Here is a 17,944-nt window from a genome sequence, read left to right as displayed (position 1 = left end):
GCGCCGGAAATTAATTCCCCTGGAAAATCAAAAGAGAAGGTTATCGCCGACCACCTGCCAAATCAACCCTACAAAGCAGCTACGGAGACGAAGTGCGGAGAAAAGCTCGCCGCAAAACTACCCGACTTGCGCATGCAACAAGCTCCCCAGACCAAACACCATTGAGAGCTGGAACTCTGCCAAACAGCAATTATGGGCAATGAATATCCCCACCATCAAGGGTTATATACCCCGCCTCCAACGGAGGTCGAGGCAACATAAAGGGGCCCTGGAGCCCTCCAACAGATCGAGAATCATCAATCCATTCCCCATCCCAATCATACAGACACAATGGCCCCTGCTACCCTCAAAGTCGCCATCGCTGGCCTCGGCCGCATGGGTGCTCGTCATGCACACCACTTCTATGCCCTGACTCCCCGCGCTGAGGTCGTCGCGGCTTCTTCCCCAGTGCAACATGAGCTGGACTGGGCCCAGGACAATCTGGGTGGCGCCCGCACTTACCTGGACTACGATGAGATGCTGGAGAAGGAGCAGGCCAACGGTCTGCAAGCTGTTGTGATCGCCTCAGCCACCAGCGTACACGCCGAGCAGGCCATCAAGGCCATCCGTCGTGGATTGCACGTTTTATGCGAAAAGCCCTTGAGCATCAATGTGGACGAGGTATGTCTTCCCCCAATCCCTCCTCCACCCTTGGAAGAAACAAGAGAAAGACGAACAAAACTAACACAAACGATACAATAGTCCCAATCCGTCGTCGACGCCTACAGAGAATCCATCCAGCAGTTCCCCAACCAAAAAGTCATGTGCGGTTTCTCCCGCCGCTTCGACGCCTCCTACCGCGACGCCTTCAAGAAGATGAACGCTGGCCTGATCGGCACTCCCAGCGTGTTCCGCTCTCAGACCTGCGACAAGCTCGACCCCTCAGGATTCTTCGTCGAATATGCCCAGTTCTCAGGTGGTATCTTTGTCGACTGCTCCATCCACGACATTGATCTTGCGCTGTGGTTCTACGGCCAGGACTCCGTTGTGAAATCCGTCACTGCTGTCGGTATCACTGCCGTCTCCCCAGAGCTGAGAAAGTACAACGATCGTGACAATGCGCTCGGTATTGTCGAGTTCTACGGTGGTAAGATCGCACAGCTGTACTGTAGCCGGATGATGGCTGCTGGACAGGAAGACAGTAAGTTTTCGTTCTATCTCGCGATACAGAAAGCGCAACGACGCTAACAGGAGCACACGCAGGCACCGAGATCATTGGTACTCAGGGTAAGCTGGCCGTCAACACCCAGCCCATCTCCAACCTGGTCAACATCTACGAGTCGACTGGTATCCGGCGCGAGATCCCCCCACACTACTACGGACGCTTCCGGGAGGCTTTCATCACCGAGGCGAATGAGTTCACTGCTGCCTGTCTCGATAACACGGAGTTGCCTGTGCAGCTGGAGGGCGCCGTCGCTGCGGTCCGGATCGGAGCTGCTCTGCAGGAGAGTCTGATTTCGGGTAAGAAGATTGAGTTTGATGAGCAGGGCAACAGAATCTAAGATGTGGGGGTTTGGATTAATTTTGAGGGACTATCTATTCTGGAAATAGATATCATGTTTGATAGAGTTTAAAATAGACGACTTTATGCAATACAAGTGATGCGCGCTTTTGATACTTATTCGGACTGCTAAATTCGTGTCAAGTGTTTTCCAAAACTAGGATATCGGAAGTGTGGCATTGGTATGATGGACCACATACGTCCTGTTGCTTAGGGCTATGGTAGGAGACGAGAAGTGAGAAAGTGCTGCAGGAGACAACTAGGTCTGCCCGGCCACAGCGAAAGCTAGAGGCCCGTGTGAAATGATACAAGAATAGCACGATTGGGTACACTCTGCACGGATACTGGAACAGTGGATACACAAGCATTCTATATTTTGTCATTTACATTCGATGTGATAATCCGAAAAAGAAAAGAATACATATCAGGAATTCAGCTAATCCCATCCCCACGCATCCAGCAACATCTTCTCTACCTTCCCCGTCGGAAAAGCATGTTCCTGACGCATGGTTCTCAAAACGCCGAGAAGGGCTTGCTGTTCCCCACGCTCAGTAAAATACTCCCCGCACAGCGTGATACCCATTAGGGCTTCGATGAAAGCCGGTGGCGACTGACGGTTACACATGGCGATCCCACAAAGCCGGCGCACGATATCCTTCAGCGTGCTGGCGAGCTTCCTTTGGCTCGAGACCGAGCCCGGTCCTAAGTTAGGCCGACTTTGATCGAACGCGACTAGCAGGATGCGAGCTAATTCCAGGTGTGTGGTCCCCGTGACGTGACAGCTTTCCAGATGCCAGATCTCTGGAAAGACCTGTCCGGAGCTCGTATCAGGCTCTCGGTAGCACATGGGTTCAAAGGACTTTGGCAGGGCTAGTGTCAAATCACGTTCGTAGTTCCGCAGTTCGTGCCAGCGGGAGGGATCATGGCGGTGGCGTGAGGTTTGGTCCGCGTTGTGGAGATAGCTACTTCCGTAGCAGTATTCGAGGAGGTCAGCGCAGAAGATGACTAGCCTATCTGCCCAGATGACATCCTCGGCGGGTGATAGATTGCGGAACGCATCGCAGTGGCTCATGGGAAAGTTGAGAGGGCGTTGTTTCATGAACGAGGTAAATAGTTCCTGACGCAGGGCGACCCAAAAGGCGGCTTGGCGAAGGCCGTCCGGTCTAGGGACATGAGGAATGGCATACGGCCATAAGATATTAGTCTGTGGGGCTGGGGAGGATAGCGGGTGGGAGGGCGAATCTGGTTGTGGTGCATGGACCAACTGGATTCCTGGGCCATAGAGGTCTTCCTGGGATGGATAGACGGGAGGGGAGCTGTGCGGTAATGTTGCCACTAGTGGTACCTGGGCGTTAATAAACATGTTCAACATGCCTAGGAAAACTTCAGTGTCCTCCTCGCCTTCGTGGAGCGGGGCGTCCATTTCTTCGTCGGTGCGAAGGATGATTGCTGCTGCCAGAAGAGCTTCGTTGTGAATCTGTTCTGGATCCATGCTGAGCCGTAGTAGGTCTTTAATGCATTCATTGTGATAGTAGACGGCAGATTCCTCGCTCAAACTTGGTAATAGATGGCCCTGCCACTCCACGATGCCGGCAGAATTGCGATACCTTTGTAGGCGAGTCAAATGGCGGGCTGAGGTAGTGAGAATGGCATTCAACAGGGTGGGAGAGGAACGGGCCCGTTGCGGCACCAGACGGCTGAAGTGTCGCTCGTTATCACATAAATCAAAGCGAGGGCCAATGACCTCGGCGAAATATCGTAGGAGAATAGCTTGAAGGCGGATATCAGTATCTCCAACAAAGACGACGGGTCTGTGCATCCGTCCCTGGCTTGTAGGAGGTTCTATGTCTGCACCTCGATGTACCGTGGCCGTATCAGAGCCTCCAAGTGTAGCCATTGCCGGCACAGTTGTTGTCTGCCTTTGGGTCCCACCGTGAGCAGCATTCTTGGTGGAGTTGTTTGCACCCAGAGCAAGAGATTGCGCAGCCTCTGATTGAGTTCCTACAGTGGCCCCAGTCCGAAAGGGCACCTCCTCGCCGTCAATCCCCTCGTTTTCAGAATCACTCGCCGAGTTGTAGCCCGAGATGACGTCTACGGTCTCGTCGATAAATCTCAGCCGGACTAATGACCTATCAGATTCTAATCATGTTTCTTCGTGCGGCTTGGCCAACAAAACTTACCCGATCTACGGCCCAGCTTTACCCAGACCTGATCCGGAGCAAAGGCTTGGTCATACTTTGCACGGCTACCCGGACGAAATTGAATCGGATTCTTGCGAGGGTTGCGGCGGACGCATGTCCAGCTGTGTCGTTTACAGGGCTCACATTGGTCGGTTTCATACGTACCTAGAAGAATTAGCTTGGGCCTAGCCTTCTGCCTTGCAGACCAAGTACGTACTTACATCGAAGATGCTTGGATCGGCAATTGATACATGGGGTTTGAAGTGGCGCTGGCCGACCCCGTGGGGAGACTGACGGCACCAGTAGGGGCTCGGGCGAGGTCATTCTTCTATTGGCTAGGGGAGGAACAGGATATAGAACAGAACACGGAATTGCCTCTTTCGCTCCGGAGGGAAATTCGAATGGTTGAAGAGTACCTGTAGTCGAATGATGAGAGAGACAGGACACGGTCATCGGAGCAAAACTGCCTTATGGGAGGATATTCGGCAACTTGGCGCCGGGGGAAAAGGCCAATCAGTCTTGTTAATCGAGGATCCACAGAGAATCGTATCTTTTCCCCGCATTTTCATGGCCTCGGGAAGTCTGCCGAGTGTCCCAGCCAATCAGACTCCTGCCAATATTGCGTTGGTATGGCCTCTTCTGGATCTATACCAACAGAGATGCATGCTCGACTACGTTATGGTTAGGCTTATAAAAGGGCGATGTCCGTCAAGTAGATACAATTATTGTCCTAGTATTGCAATTGCCTACAAACTGAAAACATAACCACTCGCCTTCTTTGGTTCAGTTGCCCTATGCTATAGCAACTCACTATGGCTCCAGCTGAGGATACAAAACCTCAACCGCCAACGACCACAATGGATGGTCTCAAAGGAGATAATCTACCGGAAAATGCGCACATCGAAGTGGCCCGTGGCACTCTAGTCACGGAAACTGGTATTGATGACCTCCCAGTTACTATGTTCGTATGGCTGGTCGCCTTTACCGCTTCGATCGCAGGAATGTTGTTCGGTTACGATACTGGCATCATCAGTGCTGTTCTCGTCTACATCCATGATGGGTTAGACCACCGCACGCTCACCAGTAACGAGAAAGAATTGATCACGTCGCTCTGCTCGGGAGGCGCCTTCTTCGGAGCCATTGTAGCCGGGCTGACAGCAGACAAGGTATGTATATGCTACCGATTGTTCGGAATCGTTAGCTAACTGTTTACCTCATGAAAACAGTTAGGACGAAAAGCAGCTATCTATTTCGGTTGCGCATTGTTCACGATCGGAGCTATTCTTCAAGGGGCCGCATACACAATTGTTCAGATGGCTGTGGGTCGGGTTGTGGTTGGCTTCGGTGTGGGTTCAGCTGCCATGGTGGTGCCTTTGTATATCGCCGAAGTAGCACCTGCGAAGGCCCGGGGACGGCTTATCGGCCTAAATAACATGTCAATCACAGGTGGCCAGGTAATCTCCTATGCTATTGGAGCTGCCTTTGCCAATGTCAATCATGGCTGGCGGTACATGGTGGGGCTTGGGGCATTGCCGGCCCTAATCCTGGCATCTCTGATGCCTTTCTGCCCCGAGTCCCCACGCCACCTGGTATACAACCATCGTCAAGAGGAAGCTCAGGCCGTGCTTCGTAGAATCTACGGGCATCCATCTGATGTTCAGCTGGCTTCGGTTTTAGCCTCAATCACCGCCGCCTGTGATGAAGCTCGGGAGATCAACGAGGGCGCGACGCGGTGGACCAAGATAAAGCAGCTTCATACCGTAACCAGCAACCTCCGGGCGTTGGTCAGCGCGTGTGGCTTGATGGTCATCTCGCAACTATCGGGTTTCAACACACTTATGTACTACTCATCGACATTATTTGCCCTGGTAGGCTTCGATAATCCCACCGCAGTAGGGATCGTCGTGGCTGGCACCAACTTCATCATGACCTGGGTCAACATGATGGTGATCGACAAAATGGGTCGTCGTCGACTACTCTTATCCACCGCCTGGGGTATGTCCGTTGGTCTAATTGCAATCGCGGTAGCATTCTGCTTTATTCCGGTCGATCTAGATACCCTTAGCTTGGAGACCAGCAGTGTATCCCCTCCAGCAATTGTCGTCCTGGTCTTCATCATCTGGTTCGTGATCTTCTATGGTGTCTCGGTCGGCAACACGGCCTGGATGAGCACAGATTTCTTCCCACTGGAAGTCCGTGCGATGGGCACTATGTGGATCACCTGCTCTAGCTGGGGAAGCAATGTCATCGTATCCAGCACGTTTTTGTCTATGATGAAGGCCATGACTCCGTCTGGGGCATTTGGCTTCTACGCGGGCATCTGCGGGGTTGGGTATATTTGGATATATTTCTTCTACCCGGAAGTCTCTGGTCTGTCGTTGGAAGAGATTAAGGAGGTGTTTAAGCATGGGTTTGGGGTGAGGTATGCTCGGAATTTGCGCAAAGAGCGCAAGGATATTATCCAGGAGAGATTGAGGATACAAGGAAAGACGGTTGTTATAGGACACTGAGATCCTTTAAATTTAGCAGATCTGCCTAGCATAGCATTACTATCTGTCAGTGCAATCAAATTGATATACTTGCAACACTACCAATGTAAGTGTTGCTCTGATCGAAATAAATGCTGAACGTTGCGATATGCCATCTTTACTATCATCCTTGAAAAAGGTCCTATATCTCCGCCTGCCCATATCTCCATGCCTTGTCTGTGACAAGTTAGGACCGCTTATCACAAGATATATTGTGAAGCACATGTGTCTCTCATGCCATTAGCAATACCATCCACGTCAAATTTACTATCCTAGATGTTTGCCTCGTTCGGACTTGCCGGTCATCTCGTCGTTTGCCGTTACTAGGCTGACGCTCCCTAGCCCTCCACAGCCCTCGGTAAAGCAGGACAAAATCTATTCCTGTTTGTGTTGGCTAACACTCCATGTCTCACAGTGCCGGACTAACTCTACAACGGGTGAAACCATCCGTGTGGATTATTAACTTTTGTGAGTCCTACGGGATGAACCTTCGTCACCGCTGTAAAGACTCAATCAAGTAAATGGACGTTCTCGATTCAGTGAACGGACAGTAAGAAGATCTACCTACAACCTAGGCCTGAAGAAAGCCTTGCACATATGGAACAGGCTCCCGTTTTAGTCCCCTTCCACACACACCATTACACCCGCTGAGAAACTCCGGTCACACGAACAAGAATCTGTACCTTGGGCATGGTTACTGGATAGCAAGTCGAACAGTTGGGGTGTGATAAGAGGTGTAGCGGCAGAACTTCCTCCTGCTTATGGATGCTGACGTTATTATTGAATGTTGTGAACCCGCATGTACGACATATTTCCACACCGAAATTCCAATCACTTGCCGGGAGGAAGATACCCTTCATTTATGCTTGCGCGGCCGAGAATTTGGTTACAGTTGCACTAAGTATCCTCAATGGAGTTGCAATGAGGTACAACGTGATACTAAATGACAATGACTAAATATTGCGTCTTTATAATGGAGTGAGCCATGGCTATGCGTATGTTGTGGACATATCAAATTAGTTTCTCCTAGTCTCCATGTACGGACAACAAGGGTCCCGATAGAACCAGCCCAAAATGCTCGATCAATATAAAGAAATCTGCTTGTAGACCATCTCTGGGCACTCCAATGGAATCAAATGCCTCACATTCTCAATAACCCTCAGCGACGTTTTGACACCATTCTCCTCAAGAAACCGGCAAATCCCAGCCTCAACTCGCTCTCTTGGTTCAACAATATCCAATTCCCCAACAAGTACACTCGCCCGAATACCAGCATGGCTAATGTAGGCCAAAGACCTCCTCACACTTTCAGAAACATCCTCTGCCATCCCGTACGTAGGCCAAGCCTCTTTGGCAAATGTATTCGCACTCAAGCTGTCATGAATGACCAACTCAATGTCGTCTTCACTTAAGTTTTTAACGTTTGCGAGTACATTCTCTACCGTCCATCTTACGGATTCCCTCGTCTCGTAGGCAACCCTTTGTTGCTCTTTCATCTCCAGTGGCAGGCTGAGTGCTGTCGGCGGCGCTGGGGCTACTAAAACCAAGCCTCTCAATTCTCGAAGTAGATTCTCATGTAGGGTAGATAGCGTGGCCAGAGCTACTTTCGCTCCCATAGAGTGACCAACGAGTATAAACCCGTGGTTGAAAAGTTCCTCCGTACTAGCGTCTTGTTTCAGCTGCTCTAATGCGAGGGCAACGTCGGAAGCCATTGCCGTAATCGAATATGCTGTTCCGGTTTCCTCAGACGGACCCGCCGACTTGCCCCAGCCCCGAAGGTCTACCGCAAGGGTCGGATAGGTAGTACTTAAGGAGGTCTGTGAACCCGGCGAGGTGAGCTTGTACCACGTCGAAGAAGATCCACCCCAGTAATGGAGGAAAACCAGAAGTGGTTTTTGGTTGACAATGGTAGGTCGAGAGATGCGCGCGTGGAGCGTTACATCGGCAGAGAGCTTTAAGAAGATGGACTCCATTATGGACATGCAGATTGTTGTGTCTTGAGGCTTTGTGTGAACGTATTACAGTATGCTTGACCCAGGCCCTTGGCAATGTTGGTGTCATCACTCCTATCTATATACTGTCATACCTGGATTGCTGGTCTATTTGAGTTGATTCCTTGTGACTCACATGCTGACAAAATACACTGTTGGGGCATTATTTGGAATTATGTCCCCAACCTCATTTATATAGTACCTATGTCAGCAAATGCGGAATAATACCGCTGAATATATAAGCACTTCGCGTCGATGATCGAATGTAACTGAACTAAGTAAGCGCTAGTAATCCTGGTAGAAGCTTGATGGCCTTTTTAGTGGTTAGCCTAAAGGAGATCGTAATGCTTAGCCTTAACGAGGAATCATCAGTGTACAATAAATTCAAATGCTAACAGGTTACCTGTATACCTATTTGCAGAATGTGGTTTTGGTTGAGTAGACACCGATGTATCGTAAGCCCGATAGTAATATTTATGATGTTTATCTTTATTTGGGTTGTCTATGGTACAATACTAGTGATAATAAACAGTAACATAGGGTCCATTAGCATCAGAGTAGGAAAAGGATACCCATGCTTGGAGATCGGTGCAATCATTGAGGTCCATATGTGGGCTGGTATTCAAATCATCAGCTTATCTCCAAACACTAGTAGCATTCAAGGCAAAAGACAGACTTACACATATGAGGCCAAATCGTCAATGTATGATTCTGCATGTTCATGAAGCCCATGTCCTCTAAAGAATTCGACCATGGCCTTTGCGACAGCCAGATCGTTCATTCCAGTCGTCGGAAAATATATCTTGGGCTGCGGATAGGCCTTGTCAGGGAAGGTCTCCAAGTTGAACAGCATGGGAACAACGTTGCCTGGATCGCCTGGGTTTCCAGGTCGGTTCTTCTGTTCACGGAGGCCATCCCTGATATCGAAGGAATGCCATAGTTCGCGGAGCATAGCAAGCCCTGCCATCGTCTCGGGATCTGTGATCCGACCGTCAAGTGTCCAAAGACTTACGGCATTCTCAATACTCACTTGGAATTGCGCAAAATAGAATTTGAATCGAGTTTTGCGAGGTTCGGTGAGGTCGCACGATACCCAGTACGGGGTCGTGGTACCCGGGACTGAGGCGAAGTATTCCTCGATCATGTCCATGGACTGCCTCAAAGCACCACATTTATCCACGTTGCGCACTGCACTGAACATTAACCGCGCACGAGAGATGCCGGTGGTTAAGGATTTCAGTTGCGGATAGAAATATAGCTTGATCGTCACGTCACTGTTGTTGAAGTCTAGTGCCAGAAGGCTCTGTGATTTGGCCGGCTCATCATCCAGTATTCCTCGGGCGTGAAGTGTATATTCTTCTTCATCCGTCAATGAGACCTGGCTTATTAGCTGGTGATATAACTGCAAGTCTAGTTTAAGACCCAGATGCTTGAAGCGGTTCAAGGCCTCGCCAAGAGCATGTCGGTTACATATATCGTGACCAGTACTGGCATTGAATGATGTCGGTTCAAAGCCGATTCGAACCGTCCTGCCAATCTTTGTAAAGTTCTGACTGAACTCCAGCGGACCTAAACCGCTGAAAACACTCTTGTAGAGCTTACGACGCTCGATATCCGGCCATGGCCCCAGAAACGGTACGATGTGTAGGCCGTAGAGACACAAGTATTGATACTGCTCATGCACACTGTATTTGCATTGTGAGAGAAGCTTCCCTAGCATTGGTGCCGTATTATGCCACCATTGATGCTGGTCAAAGCTTGGGAAAGTGAGATATTTGCTTAGAAGGTAGCATGGTTCTGGTTCATCATCATCACTCGATGCCTGTGGCGCATCGGCACGGTCTAAAAGCGTGTAGGTAGTCATAGATAGTGAAGGACGAGAGAATTATAAAGATGGGAGTGAAAGTAATATGAGACACGCCACAAGTGGAGTCAAGCTGGGAATAGGTGGGTGGGCGACCTCGATCAATGAGCTTGCGGAAGCTATACGACTCGTGCCAAGATGGCTGGGTTACTGTCTACGAAAAAGGAAGCAGTCAAGTCCTGATTGAATGTAGTTTAACTTAGAGACTGCGGAGGGTGGGACCACGAAGTCACTGTTAGCCAACATTTAGGAAGCACTAGAGGAGGTGTACCCTAAAACGGACGCGCAATTGTGATATTTTCAAGTGATCGGCCATTGCGTAGTGCGCCCTCATTAACCTGTTTTGGTATCTGCATAATATATTGAGATTAGAAATTCATTCTATGGTGTACCACAGGTGAACATATTTGTTGTGCTCCCACAGTGAATGACGCACGCCTGGTGCAAGCTTGCGTCAGGTTGGGTTCCCTGTCAGGTATAATTGGAAGACACTGTGTATATTGACACATCACACAGTGACAAAGGGCTTACATGAGTGCCCAGAGAGTGTAGAGCAGACTCAGGTATGCAAGGGGTATTTGATAATCCTGATTGCTCGAAATATAGGTGACCGTGTGTCAGACATTCTAGATGCAAATTTCCATACTTCTTCATTGCGCAGTGCGACGTTTAAAAAAAGATACTCCGGTTCTTTTCATCCCCAGACTTACTATGGAGCCATGGAAAGGTAATCCGCAGATCACAGGGACAAGTAGTACGCCTAGTTATTACACGAGAAGCGGAAAGCATATGAGTGGGGTTACCACACGGCCGATGATTCTATGTCCGTAGTCAGGGACTGTCACCAATTATTGTTTTCGATTCAGATAGAGTGTACGATGCCGCGGATTAGACGCTCCTGGCTGTGAGATGCTCGCTGTTATCTACGGGTATTGATAGCCATCTTTGCTCTGGCTTATTGGCCGCGGGCTGCTGCATACTGGCAATATCATACAAATATCCGCTGAAACGATATAAGAATAGCACCCTACATCAGGCCTAAAGTCTACAAGCTGGTAACACATCATAACCGTTACGTTATGCTGGGGGACACGCTTGGCGAGCAACTAGAATAAGGCCAGCTCTAGTGGATTAGAGACTCGCTCGACACTCTCCAACATACTAAGACGAAAAGGAATCATGCCTGCTGGTCTCAGTGACGACCGTCGCTCTTCAAACATTTCAAAGTGAAAGATATCTCTTGCCCAAGGATATATATCATGGCGTCTGCTTTTTATAGTCCAATGGCGATAGGCCATTCTTGATTAAGAATGGTAGCAGGCTGCTGGATAGCCTAGTGCATGCCAAGGTCCTGGGCAGAACGGTTTCAGGATCAAGCGGCATTTATCAAGAGCAGGTACGAACCGAATGATGTGTAACTCCTAATGTGCTATTTTTGCGCATATTTGTACAAGGTCAGTGTGTTTAATCTCTTAGCATCGACATACCTTCGTACTAATGCATGTTATTTGGGCACAGGGGAAGTTGAGTGAAGAAATTAAATGATATGTAGAATGCCCTGTCCTATGGACGCGGAGGAGTATATCCACCATTATAACTCTTTGGCTGACCCTTCAATATCAAAATATCGATCCTATCCAGCCATGGTTCCTCAACCGCTTTGATGAGGCCAAAACATTCCGTTCGTTTGGCCCATTCAATGTAGAGGTGACACCTCATCTCCTCGCTACTGTATTTGCTTACATACAGAGCTGAAGATATATCATACAATCATAAAGATGCTGAGCTCAGAAAGTGAAAGCAAGAGAAATCCTTCATACCGATGTATATTCCCACGATTGGCTACTTGCGCAACTGTGAATAGAGACAACGGCTGTGTCGCATTTGAACAAACCGAATTTTCCCCCGAGGTCAAAGTTGAACAGGATACAACCTCTCTCTATCAAACCTTACTTGTTGCCTGGTCTATCCTACTTGCGGAGTATACAGACTCCAATAACGTTTCATTTGGGGTTTTCCCGTGCGAAGGCAGCGATATCTCTAGTGTACAGCAGTGGGAAGCGGCGATAGAGCCGCAGTTGCCAATTTCTGATGGCGTGACTCTCAGACACACACGACGATGGCTCCTGGAGGATTCTGCCCGACATGAGTTATTCAACACTTGTATCGTGCTTAGCACCAATGCCTCGCCAGAAGCCTCCCAGTTCAAGTCACTGCAAAGCATCGAAAAGGTGACGCCTATCATGGTCGGTCGTTATCATATAAGCTAATCAAAAAAGAGACATTCAGCTCGGTGACATTATACTGCTTGTCGATCTTCTCTCCCCTTTGCTGAAGCTGTCGCTGCAATATGTCCCTTCTGCTCTGCACAATGCTCATGCCAATAATATTATTAGTACACTAGAGCAGATAATACATTGCGTGATACACAGTCCAGGTCGACCATTTGCCGACTCGTGTCTGTTAAGCAAGCACCATCAGGATCAAATAGCTGAATGGAACAGAAATGCGCCAATTCACCCGTTTGATAGCTGCATTCACACTCTCTTTCGCCTGCAATGCATTTTACAACCAGACGCGCAGGCAATTTGCGCCTGGGATGGAACTATAACATATCGCCAGCTTGATAGATTGTCTTCAACTGTACAAGGTCTACTACAGCAGTACGATCTTGGTCCCGGATCGGTCGTACCGATTATTTTCAAGAAGTCTAAGTGGGCCATCGTTGCCATGCTCGGGGTGCTCAAAGCAGGTGCTGCCTTTTGCATGTTGGATCAATCATATCCGACCAAACGGCTGGTGAATATATGTAAAGATGTTGATGCGAAAGTAATAGTTTGTTCGCAAGAGCTCTCAATAGGCGTCTCGGGCAGCACACTTTCAATCGGTGACCATAATACCGAGACAGCGACATATTCTGCGATACAAGCAGTTAACACAGCTTCACATGATGCAGCATACGTGGTGTATACATCAGGGTCTACAGGTGCGCCGAAAGGCATTGTCATAGAGCATGGTTCATTTTGTACCAACGCGATTGCGAGTAGCCAGGCCCAGAACCTTGATCGATCGTCCAGAGTTTTGCAGTTCGCGTCTTATGCATTTGATGTCAGTGTCCATGAATCATTGACCCCATTACTGCTTGGTGGATGTGTTTGTATTCCATCCGAAGCACAACGTGTCAATAGCTTGAAGGAGGCTGTTAGTACCCTAAGGGTTAACTGGGTGGAGCTAACGCCAACGGTGGCTAGACTCTGGTGCCCGGCGGATATTCCAACGGTCAAAACGCTTGTGATGGGCGGAGAGCCTATGCTGCCTAATGATATCTCTCTATGGAAGGACAAGCTTCGACTAGTATGCGCGTACGGGCCAGCAGAGTGCACTGTCGTGTCCACCGTGCAGTCATGCGTTCAAGAGCTGGGGAACATTGGGCGCTCGCCGTGTGGCACTTGCTGGATTGTATCAAAAGACAACCACCACCGACTCATGCCAGTTGGGTGTATCGGAGAGCTAATTATAGGCGGCCCGATCGTAGGACGAGGGTACTTGAAACAACCTTGTCTGACAGCAAATGCTTTCATCACAAACCCAGAGTGGGCGTCGTTATTCCACCTTAACGGCAGTTACCGGTTCTACAAGACTGGTGACCTAGTCAGATACAATGCCGATGGAACAATTGCTTATATTGGACGGAAGGATACCCAAGTCAAGTTGAACGGACAGAGAGTGGAGCTCGGCGAAATTGAACATCAGGCACAGCCCTACTTCCGCGATGCTGTGATTGCCGCTGAAGTCGCTGCTCCAGCAGGACGTAAGCCTATCCTGATTCTCTTCATTGCTCGAAAGTACGAATACTCCGTTAATATGGATTGCACCATGCTTCTACGTCCACCAAGCATTCTGTTTCAGGAAAAGGCCCAAGGAACAAATACTCTCTTACAAGAGGTGCTTCCAAGGCATATGATACCTGCAGCATACATCGAACTACTAGCTATGCCTATCTCACGCACGGGGAAGGTCAATAGGAAGCTTCTACGGGAAGCTGTCGAACAGGCATCGGAGAAAGATTTCAGAGCGTACTATCCAATAACGCACAATGATATGATTCAATTGCCGAGTACTCCCGTCCTAGATCAACTCAGACTCCTCTTTTCCGCCGCACTTCGCATTCCAGAGGAGAAAATTAAGCCGAATGACAGTTTCTTCCATCTGGGCGGCGACTCGGTCAGTGCTATCAGACTTGTCGGAGACGCCCGAGACCAGGGCCTGCATATAACGGTAGAATCGTTGTTTAAACGGCAGACTATTTCTAAATTGGCAGAATGCACTCACCAGATGTCAAATGGCATTGGTTCACCTATTCCACCGTTTTCATTGCTTGATCCACTAGGCAAAGGTACGTATATTGCTCAAGCAACTGAGCAATGCTCCGTTTTCCCAGAACAGATTGAGGATATCTACCCGTGTACACCTTTGCAGGAAGCGTTAATGGCGTACACCTCAAAAAGGCCGGGGGCATTCCAGGCCCAATTTCGCTTTCAACTCCCGCACCAACTAGATATGCTTCGCCTGAAGGAAGCATGGAGAATAGTAATTGCTGCAAATCCAATTTTGCGAACTCGCATTGTTTTTTGCCATACCGGGGCTCTGCAAGTAGTCCTTCGCCCCGGAGAACAATTACAGTGGGACTTGATCAACGGCGTACATACATCGCCTGGGTCTTTAATGTCTTATGGTGTACCGCTCGTTGATATGGCAATCACGAATGACACGGCAGGGAAGTTATCTCGGACATTTTGTCTCACGATGCACCATGCTATATTCGATGGATGGTCGTATGGTCTGATTCTTGGCGCCGTCGAAGATGCGTATAAACATACGAATGCAGTTCAGCGGCCTTTCGCACCGTTCATCAAGTACATACTACATTGTAACTACGAAAGTGCGAAGCATTTCTGGTGCTCTGAGTTTAAAGATATGCAAGCATTGCCATTCCCTGTTCCGCCCTTAAGCCGCGGACACATGGCCAATTCTAGCACCACGACGCATCGCCAGATTCACGTATCCGAGTGGCTAAGTAGCTATTGCACGCCATCCACAATCATTCAGCTTGCCTTCACCCTGCTTATCGCCTGGCGCACTGAGTCCATGGATGTCTTATTCGGGCTGACTGTTACGGGGCGCAATGCCCCAGTAGCCGGAATCCATAGAACTACCGGTCCGACTATTGCTACATTCCCTCTTCGTACGATACTCTATGGGACGATGAACATAACTGATGCGCTTTTGTGCATGCAAAATCACATAGCAACGCTCATCCCTTTTGAGCACACAGGGCTGCGACGGATAAAGTCATTTGGTACCGAGACGGCCAGGGCCTGCCAATTCCAAAGTCTGTTGATCATACAGCCTGTCACATATCGGGAATCATCGGAAATCTTCTTTGAATTAGAGAGCAATGAGCACGAGCAGTCGAAGTTCAGCACTTGTCCGTTAACTCTAGTGTGTGAACTTCGGACTCACAGCGTGTCGGTAAAGGCCATATCTGACAATGCAGTTGTCATTTCTGGTGACATGGAGAGGTTGTTGGATCAACTGGAGTATCTTATTGACATGATAACCAAATCTCCCACCTTGGAAATCCAGAACATCATCCCATCTCCCCAAGACACGTATTCCTACGCACTTCAGCAGAGCCAGTACTGGAGCTCACACATCGAGAAGAAGGTTTATGATTATTTCGGTGGAGATGTATTTGTTCTTGTGGACGCTATAGTACCGAACGGAAGTTCCAATCGGAGTACAGCTATGTTCGTTTGCGAAACCAAGAGAAGGCGTGAGCCGACAGAAACATCGGGCTTGTTCACACGACCTACTGACAATATCAGATGGCAACTGCAGCAATTGATTTCTAGCCTAGGACAATCTCTCCCTCGATCTGCGGTTCCATCGCTATGCCTGCCGGTCAGTTTCATACCAGTAGACCCACTCGGCCAACCGGATAGAATTTATTTGTGCGAGGCAGCCTCATCTATGACTCTTGACTTCTTACATTCTTTGACAGACCCTGTCAACAAGTACATTGACTATCATATATTACCGGAAGAGGCACGTCTTCGAGGGATTGTTGCTCATGTGCTGAGCATTGATCCACAGAATATAAGTCCCAAGGATGACTTTTTCACTCTCGGTGGGGATTCAATATCTGCCATGCAGGTTGTATCCCTCTGTAGAAAGCATCAGCTATCTTTGACAGCACTAGATATATTCAATGGGAGAACCATCGAACTCATAGCAACAAGGTTGATGCCACTCACCCCGTATACACCTCCATCGACTCCTGCAAGCGACCGCAGTTTAGACAGGCGATTCTCCCTTCTTTTTTTGAATTCAGATCGCGATATGGAAAGGCTTGAATCCTTACTTATGGCTACATATGACATTGGAAGCATGGATTCCATTGAGGATGCGTATCCATGCAGCGAATCTCATCAGGGGCTGCTGCAAACGCAAATGTTGCGACCATTTTATTATCAGTCCTACACTATATGGGAGGTCACCACTAGGAGTAAATCCTCTCCAGTGTCCCCAGTTAGACTGTGCAACGCCTGGTTTACCCTTGCCCGTCGTCACCCTGCGTTGCGGACACATCTAATTGATATTCCACTGTGTGACGGTATGAGCTCGAAGATACATGTTGTGCATAAAGACTATATGGCAGATGCCGCCATACTTTCTTGCGAAGATGAACATGTCATTACAGAGTTGCGGAAGCCCTTCCTCCCGTCTGACACTGGCCTATACTATCCACATGCATTTAGGATTTGTCAAACGGTTTCAGGTCGCGTATTCTGCAAGCTCGAGGGTGGGCATGCCTTTCTTGATGCCACTTCCGTTTTGATCATCTTGCGTGAGCTAGCACAGGCATACGATGGACAGCTATCCTCTGTTCCCGGGCCATCATATAGCTCGGCAGTGGCCTGGCTTCAAAGCCTGCCAAATGGTGATAATCGTATGGACTATTGGAGAAGGCAGTTGAAGGATGCCAGTCCATGTATTTTTCCGAGGCTTAGAGATCAAGACTCACCCAGCGATACTTTGGTCGTTACTGAGCAGCTCGCTAGCACCGCCACATTGACACCTGTCTGCACTAGGCATGGACTCACTGTGAGTAATGTGCTACAAGTAGCTTGGGGTTTAATGTTGCGGCGGTATACCGAGTCCGATGATGTGTGCTTCGGGGCCCTCATATCTGGAAGAGATTCCCGAATTCCTGATGTTGATAAGATGGTAGGACCCTTCTTCAATGTTCTAGTTTGTCAACTTCGCTTCGGCAGGGAGGACTCGCTATGGGATGTATTACGGAGGAATCAAACAGAAATCGGTAATCGATTGTTGAACCAGCATTGCTCCCTCATTGAGGTGTTACGTTTCTCAACATACTTCGGCCAGCCTTTGTTCAATACTTGCATCTCGGTTGAGCAGCCGCTGTCTATGGATACCCCCGATGCGAGTCTGTGTTTCAAGGAACTAGAAACTCTAGAGCCGACAGAGGTATGATTCACACAGCCCCACTACGTTGACTATCATCTAACCGCTCTGAACAGTATGGCATTATCGCTACCATTACGATTGGAACAACAGATGTTGGGCTAGGGCTCACGTACAAATCCGATCTACTCACAGAAGACCAAGCATTGGCTGTTGCCGACAGGTTCAAGATGTCAATCACAGAGATTATGGGCTTTTTGAATAGCCAATAGGCCTGGAAAAGTGTATCTCAACGTACAGTCTACTTACAATAATATTAATATACCTAATATCACTAAAGTGTTTACCTA

General features: G+C 48.8%; 6 protein-coding genes across 6 annotated transcripts; 3 read left to right on the top strand and 3 right to left on the bottom strand.

The window, feature by feature from the left end:
- Positions 1 to 330: 330 nt before the first annotated feature.
- Positions 331 to 1,541, top strand: ANOM_000765 (putative oxidoreductase; the record flags this gene model as incomplete). The annotated part of the gene is made up of 3 exons (XM_015546023.1): positions 331 to 660; positions 742 to 1,180; positions 1,243 to 1,541. 3 exons carry the CDS (start codon positions 331 to 333, stop codon positions 1,539 to 1,541), a joined length of 1,068 nt encoding a protein of 355 aa, XP_015412025.1.
- Positions 1,542 to 1,976: 435 nt separating this feature from the next.
- Positions 1,977 to 4,044, bottom strand: ANOM_000764 (Zn(II)2Cys6 transcription factor; the record flags this gene model as incomplete). The annotated part of the gene is made up of 3 exons (XM_015546022.1): positions 1,977 to 3,661; positions 3,721 to 3,885; positions 3,942 to 4,044. 3 exons carry the CDS (start codon positions 4,042 to 4,044, stop codon positions 1,977 to 1,979), a joined length of 1,953 nt encoding a protein of 650 aa, XP_015412024.1.
- A 488-nt stretch (positions 4,045 to 4,532) lies between these two features.
- Positions 4,533 to 6,230, top strand: ANOM_000763 (putative MFS sugar transporter; the record flags this gene model as incomplete). Its single annotated transcript, XM_015546021.1, has 2 exons — positions 4,533 to 4,886; positions 4,947 to 6,230. 2 exons carry the CDS (start codon positions 4,533 to 4,535, stop codon positions 6,228 to 6,230), a joined length of 1,638 nt encoding a protein of 545 aa, XP_015412019.1.
- A 1,100-nt stretch (positions 6,231 to 7,330) lies between these two features.
- On the bottom strand, positions 7,331 to 8,221 carry ANOM_000762 (alpha/beta fold hydrolase; the record flags this gene model as incomplete). The annotated part of the gene is made up of 1 exon (XM_015546020.1): positions 7,331 to 8,221. One exon carries the CDS (start codon positions 8,219 to 8,221, stop codon positions 7,331 to 7,333), a length of 891 nt encoding a protein of 296 aa, XP_015412018.1.
- A 694-nt stretch (positions 8,222 to 8,915) lies between these two features.
- On the bottom strand, positions 8,916 to 10,103 carry ANOM_000761 (putative dimethylallyl tryptophan synthase; the record flags this gene model as incomplete). The annotated part of the gene is made up of 1 exon (XM_015546019.1): positions 8,916 to 10,103. The coding sequence occupies one exon, from the start codon at positions 10,101 to 10,103 to the stop codon at positions 8,916 to 8,918; it is 1,188 nt and encodes a 395-aa protein (XP_015412021.1).
- Positions 10,104 to 11,881: 1,778 nt separating this feature from the next.
- On the top strand, positions 11,882 to 17,866 carry ANOM_000760 (nonribosomal peptide synthase; the record flags this gene model as incomplete). Its single annotated transcript, XM_015546018.1, has 3 exons — positions 11,882 to 12,334; positions 12,393 to 17,657; positions 17,711 to 17,866. 3 exons carry the CDS (start codon positions 11,882 to 11,884, stop codon positions 17,864 to 17,866), a joined length of 5,874 nt encoding a protein of 1,957 aa, XP_015412020.1.
- Positions 17,867 to 17,944: the final 78 nt, after the last annotated feature.

Source organism: Aspergillus nomiae (genome assembly GCF_001204775.2).
Source record: "Aspergillus nomiae NRRL 13137 chromosome Unknown contig00006, whole genome shotgun sequence".
In the NCBI taxonomy this organism is placed as follows: Eukaryota; Fungi; Ascomycota; class Eurotiomycetes; order Eurotiales; family Aspergillaceae; genus Aspergillus; species Aspergillus nomiae.
The sequence above is the reverse complement of the archived record's forward strand: the minus strand, read 5'-3'. Positions and strand labels throughout refer to the sequence as shown.